General features: G+C 39.7%; 1 protein-coding gene across 1 annotated transcript; it reads right to left on the reverse strand.

The window, feature by feature from the left end:
- Positions 1-730: 730 nt before the first annotated feature.
- On the reverse strand, positions 731-1,610 carry LOC123394714 (ferritin heavy chain-like). Its single transcript, XM_045089222.1, has one exon. The coding sequence runs from the start codon at positions 1,439-1,441 to the stop codon at positions 890-892; it is 552 nt and encodes a 183-aa protein (XP_044945157.1). The 5' UTR covers positions 1,442-1,610; the 3' UTR covers positions 731-889.
- Between the last annotated feature and the right edge of the window lie 5,243 nt (positions 1,611-6,853).

A 6,853-nucleotide genomic window follows, 5' to 3' on the forward strand; every position in this document is an offset into this window, starting at 1 on the left:
CCCAGAAGCAACAATTGTTAACATTTATATATTTTAATAAGCTAAAAGTTTCCAAGTAAAGTTGTTTCAAGTAAAGGCTTTAACACCAGCCTGATCCCATTCTTCACTTTTTCCATAGGGACGATAACTGTTATAAATTCTAGACCATGTTCTTTTATACTTTTACCATACATATACACCCACTGACACCCAGGGCCCCAGACCACCCACCTCTGCCCCCACATCATTTATAAAGGCAAGACTGATTTGTGCTTTCCAGGGTCCTATGTAATATCTTTTTTTTTTTAATAATTTTTTTTATTTTTTATAAACATATATTTTTATCCCCAGGGGTACAGGTCTGTGAATCACCAGGTTTACACACTTCACAGCACTCACCAAAGCACATACCCTCCCCAATGTCCATAATCCCACCCCCTTCTCCCAAACCCCCTCCCCCCAGCAGCCCTCAGTTTGTTTTGTGAGATTAAGAGTCACTTATGGTTTGTCTCCCTCCCAATCCCATCTTGTTTCATCGATTCTTCTCGTACCCATTTAAGCCCCCATGTTGCATCACCGCTTCCTCTTATCAGGGAGATCTATGTAATATCATCTCCCTCCACCTCCCGAGATCCCGAGATGCATGTGGATGGGCTTAGGGGGATGCAAGGACTCCTGGATTCCTGTTTTAAAACCTAAAAGGTGAAAGATTTGCATGCAAATCAACCAGAGACCTTTTTTTTAATTTAGGAATGAAATAACTTTATTGAAACCGAACAACTTTTTTATGGCAAAACTGGGAGAAAAGAACTGGAACCTTTTGCAGAAGCAATATGGCAATAAGCATGCTCAGCATGGTGATCAGGGAAAGGCACCATGCGCCCTGGGGCTACGGGGAAACAGTCCCAACTCAATACTTTTTGTCGCTGTCGCCCAGGGTGAGCTTGTCAAACAGGTACTCTGCCAGGCCATCTTCCGGAGCCCGCATCTTGCGCAGGCTGGTGACATAGCCCCCCAGCTCTTTGATGGCCTCGACTTGCTGGTGCAGGTAGTGGCTCTCCAGGAAGTCGCACAGCTGGGCGTCGTTCTTGTCGGTGGCCAGCTGGTGCAGGTCGAGCAGGCTCTGGTTCACGCTCTTCTCCAGGTGCAGGGCGCTCTCCATGGCCTTCAGGCCGCCCTCCCAGTCGTCGCGGTCCGGCTTCTTGATGTCGCGGAGGCGGAGGCGGCCCCCGCGCTGGTTCTGCAGCTCCATCAGCTTCTCGGCGTGCTGGGTCTCCTTGCGGGAGCGGCGCATGAAGAAGCGGGCGAAGTGCTTCAAGGCCACGTCGTCGCGGTCGAAGTAGAAGGCCATGGACAGGTACACGTAGGAGGCGTAGAGCTCCAGGCTGATCTGGCTGTTGACGGCGGCCTCGCAGTCGGGGTGGTAGTTCTGGCGCACTTGGGAGAGCAGCGGGGTGGCCATGGCTGGCGGCCCGGGCACCAGGGCGAAGGCGAAGGTGGCGCGGAGGCGAGGGCTGCGGGACCAAAGTCCGTGGGGGCAGATGCTCTTCAGGGTGGGCGCTGAGAGAGGTTGGAGATGGGCAGGCTCCTGGGCTGGCAGCTCACGAGCTCTGGGCTGGAACCGGAAGGTATGTCCGTTACCCGGTGTTGGGGGGTGGGGTGAGGATCCGTTAGCAGGTCATTGGGGTCAGAGTGGAGGGGGCCCTAGGCTCAGGAGGGACTAGGGGGTGTGGCTGGGGGCGTGGCTGGGGGCGTGGTTGGAGGCGGAGTGGAATGAGAGCACTGTTCAGGGTTCAGAGGAACAGGGTGACACAGTGTGACTCTGCTGAGCATGTAGCTTAAATATTTTTAACTGTTAGTCATGAATATAAGTGCAACTGTTTTGAGTTAGTCACATGCATGGTTTCTTGAGCAATCTCCTTGAATACTGTCATGATGGGATTGTTCACCAAATACAGTGCTTTTGTGGTATCATTGGAATATTTAGTATCCCAAAGCTTTATTTGGATGACAGCTATCCTCAGTGACTCAACATCCATATTAACGACACTTCTGATAGCCTCCTCACTCAGTTCCCAGACCTTATCGTTTCACAGACCTCCACTTCTCTCCTATTCACGATCAGGTTCATTCTTTTCCAACAGCAGAGCAGCACCTCCAAAGTCTCAGCAAATCTTTCCACCTCTCAATCTTCCACTCTTTCTGCATTTCTTCCTCACTCCCTCTATTCCCTCTCATCTCTTACTATTTCAACGCAGTCCTAGGAAGACATTCCTTCTGCCCTGTCTGGACCCCCAAATGGACAGTGTCAGTGATCGCTTCACTGACACCCTAGATTTGCTCACCGCCTCTCACCTGGCTCGCTGATTCCCTTTCTCTTGGGGAAGTGCAGATTTCTCTTTTCTCTCGCAGAAAACAAGTTTTTAGGTGCATTCCTACAGAAAGCACTGCTAACCATGTGCATGTATTCCTCTCTCCAGCCTCATCTGTACTTTCACTGCTGCTCAGCAAGTCTGTGTTTTTTATTTTTTAACTCCTTAAATTATATTCTGTGAAATGAACCACATGACAGAGAATACCACCAATCTCAAATTGCCTTTTATTCATGCCCTCAACAAATATTTATTGATTACCTAATATTTCCCAGTCACTGGTCTGTGATTTCGTCATACATTAGTAACTAAAAGAGAAATGTCTGTTCCACTGAGGTTTGCACTCTGGTTAGTTTGCATTCCAAACAACCATCTTTCCCCCAACCCCTTATTGATCCAAGTGCATACATACAAGATATTAAACCTGTGTAAGTAAATTTTTAAAAACTATATATTCTTGTAACTCAAGGATCTTATGAAAACATAAGCCCAATATAGGTATCTTGTTCATTAATTCAGCAATTATTTAGATACTCCTGATGTACATCAGACAGTCTGTTTTATTCTGGAGATATACAGAAGAATCAAACATGTTCTCTGCTCTCAAGATACAACATAAAGTGACAGAATATTTTAAATGCTCTCAGATAAAAATAGGATAAAATGCCCATTTTTTTAAAGGTCTTATTTATTCATTTGACCGAGAGAGAGAGGCAGGCAGAAGCAGAGGGATAAGCAGGCTCCCCACTGAGCAAATAGTCTGATTCAGGACTCAATCCCAGGACCCTGGGATCATGACCTGAGCTGAAGGCAGATGCCTAACAGACTGAGCCACCCAGGCACCCTAAAATGCCTATTTTCATAGAAACGTTTAATCTCATGGCTCTAGTTGCTACACTTTTTTTTTTTTGGTCTTTTTATTCCTCTTTGGAAGTTTATGCTACTTTATAATCCGTTTCTTTTTTTTTTTTTAAAGATTTTATTTATTTATCTGACAGATCACAAGTAGGCAGAGAAGCAGGCAGAGAGAGAGAGAGGAGGAAGCAGGCTCCCCGCTGAGCAGAGAGCCCAATGTGGGACTCGATCCCAGGACCCTGAGATCATGACCTGAGCCGAAGGCAGCGGCTTAACCCACTGAGCCACCCAGGCACCCTATAATCCGTTTCTATGAAGAAAGCAAAGGATCAAATATCAAATATCACAATGTAAATTTCTCTAAGACTTTTAGAGTTATATAATTGTTGATTTTGTAAGGAGATAGAATAATAACAATATCTACTTGTTAAGTTGATTTTAATGATTAAATCACACACTAGAGATGGAAAAGAACTACACAATCAGTTCTCAATGACCTAAAATTTTATTTTATATTTACTTAACACAAGTGTTTTGTCTGTTTTTAAAGATTGATTTATTCATTTTTAGAGAGATAGACAGCAAAAGCAGAAAGAGCAGAGGGAAAGAGGATCCCAAGTAGAATCCATGGTGAGCATGAGCTGGAGGCAGTGTTTGATCTCATGACCCTGAGATCATGACCTGAGCCCAAACCAAGAGTCCAGTGCTTAACCCACTGAGCCACTCAGGTGCCCCAAGTACTTTATCTTAATATAATTGTAGAGTTTAAAAATTTCCTTGGGAGATTCTATTATAGACTTCACTATAAAAATCTACTTAAGTGAAAGAGGTCTTGATTTTGCAGAATATTTTCTCATTATATTCCTAAGATTATTTAATAATTAATTTATCCCCACAATTTTATTCTATAAATATTTAAAATAATAATGTTATTGAATAGTTTTGAATGGGAAAAGTATAGAGCAGATGATTATGTTTTTTTAAAAATATGATTATAGGACCACAAAATGAAATGTTTGTGGTCAGTATTTGGGTTAGGCTTCTCCAGGGCAATAAAACCAATAAAATATATATATCTTATTATTATAAGAGATTGGTTTATATGGAAGTTGAATCAAATTGTACACCTGAAACTAATATTACACTGTATATTAACTAACTGGAATTTAAATTAAAACTAAATAAATTCTGGAGGGGAAAAAGGGAAATTAGCATATGCAATTACAGAGGCTGACAAGTCACAAGAGCTATTGTCAGCAAACCAGAGACCCAGAAGAGATGATGGCTTAGGTACAAACGCCAGCAGTATTAAGAACAAGGAAGATGTGATTTTCAGTTTAAGTTTGAAAGCAAGAAAATACTAACGTCCCACGTGGAAGGCAGGAGGCAGTCCCTCTTACTCAAAGGATAGTCAGCCTTTTTGCTCTTTTCAGGCCTTCAGCTGATTGGATAAGTCTCACCCACATTAAGGAGGGCTATCTACCAATTCAAAGTTTTTTAAGGCAATGTGTTTTTCCCATTTTACTGAGATATATTGGCATATGACTCTGTATTAGTCCAAGATGTACAACATAATGATTTGAAATATATATATGTATATAAAACCAAATAACCAAATAATTACCACAATAAGTTTAGTTAACATTAATTACCTCACATAGTAATTTTTTCTCTAACCATGAGAAGTTTTAGGATTTACTCTCTTAATAACTTTCAAATATACAGTGCAGTATGTTAACGATAGTCACAATGCTGTACATTACATTCCCAAAACCTATTTATCTTATAACTGGACATTTTTCTCTTTTGACCACCTCCACCCATTTCCCCTACCCCTCACCCCCTATTACTGGTAGCCATCACTATGTTCTCTGTGTCTGTGAACTGAGTTTTTTGGGATTTCACTTATAAGTGAAATTATGCAGTATTTGTCTCTCTCTGACTTCTCACTTAGCGTAGTGCCCTCAGAATCCATCCATCTTGGCACAGTTGGCAGGATTCCCCTCCTTTTTTGGCTGAATAATATTCCATTGTATATATGTTACAGTTTTACAGTTTCTTTATTCATCCATCAATGGATACTTAGGTTGTTTCCGTGCCTTGATTATTGCAATAATGCTGGGATACTTGAGGGTACAGGTATATTTTTGAGATAGTGATTCCATTATCTCTGGGTATATACCCAGAAGTGAAATACTAGCTCTAGTTCTATTTATATGAATTGTAGTTCATATTGTATTTGGTAGTTCATAGTAGTATTTATATGAGTATATGGTAGTTCTATTTATAATTTTTTGAGCAATCACCATACTATTCTCCATAGAGGAATCTCCATACTATTTTCCATGGTGGCTGTACTAATTTCCCTTCCCACCAACAGTGCACGAGGGTTCCCTTTTTTCCACAACCTCACTAGCACTTCTTACGTTTTGTCTTTTTGATGATAACCCTTCTAAGGTATGATATGATAATCTTGTGGTTTTGATTTGCATTTCTCTGATGATACATGATGTTGAACATCTTTTCATGTACCTGTTGGACATTTGGATGTCTTTGGAAGAAAATGTCCATTTGGTTTCTCTGTCATTTTTAAAATCAGATTGTTTGGGTTTTTGCTATTATGAGTTGTATGAGTTCTTTATATATTTTGGATATTAGTCCCTTCTCAGAGTTATGATTTGCAACTATTTTCTCCCATCCTAAATGTTGCCTTTTCATTTTATTAATTGTTTTTTTTTTTTTTTTTGCTGTGCAGAAACTTTTAAGCTTGATGTTCCCACTTGTTTATTTTTTATTTTGTTGCTTTGCTTTTGGTGTCAAATCCAAAAAGTCATCACCAAGACTAATGTCAAGAAGCTTACCTCCTGTTTTCTTCTAGGAATTTTATAGTTTCAGGTCTTTTATTCAAATTTTCAACCCAATTTGAGTTTATTTTTTTGTGTATGGTTTATGATAGGGATCCAGTTTCATTCTTTTTGTGTAATTCTAGTTTTTCCAACACCATATATTGAAGTGATTTTTCTTTCTGCTTTGTATGTTCATGATCCTTTTGTCATAAGTTATTTGATCATTTCTGTGTGAGGTTATTTCTAAGCTTTGTATTCTATTCTATTGATATGTGTCTTTTTATGTCAGTATGATATTATGTTGATTACTATAGCTTTGTTATAAAGTATTAAATCAGAAAGTGTGGTACCTCCAGCTTTGTTATTCTTTTTTAAGATTTCTTTGACTATTTGGATAATTTTGTGGTTCCATGAAAATTTTAGGATTGTTTATTCTACTTCTGTGAAAGATACCATTAGAATTTTGATAGGAACTGCATTGAATCTGAGTCTACATTGCTTTGAGTATTATGTACATTTTAAAAAACATTAATTCTTCCAAACTGTGAGCATGGAATGTCCAATTATTTGTGTCCTCTTCAGTTTCTTTCATCAATGTCATATAGTTTTCAATGTACATATTTTCCACCTTCTTGGTTAAGTGTATTGCTAGTATTTTGTTGTAATTGTAAATAGAATTGTTTTTAATTTATCTTTTTGTTATGTCATTATTAGTATATAGAAATGCAACTGATTTTTGTATATTGATTTTGTATCCTGCAGCTTTACTGATTTTTTTAATTAGTTCGAACAGTTTTGAAG

Source organism: Mustela putorius, unplaced genomic scaffold (genome assembly GCF_011764305.1).
Source record: "Mustela putorius furo isolate JIRA1106 unplaced genomic scaffold, ASM1176430v1.1 tig00003836_pilon_pilon_pilon, whole genome shotgun sequence".
Classification (NCBI taxonomy): domain Eukaryota; kingdom Metazoa; phylum Chordata; class Mammalia; order Carnivora; family Mustelidae; genus Mustela; species Mustela putorius.

What these genes read in the sequence shown, in the direction of transcription:
- LOC123394714 (XM_045089222.1), bottom strand. Translation starts at nt 1,441, where the DNA reads ATGGCCACCCCGCTGCTCTCCCAAGTGCGCCAGAACTACCACCCCGAC.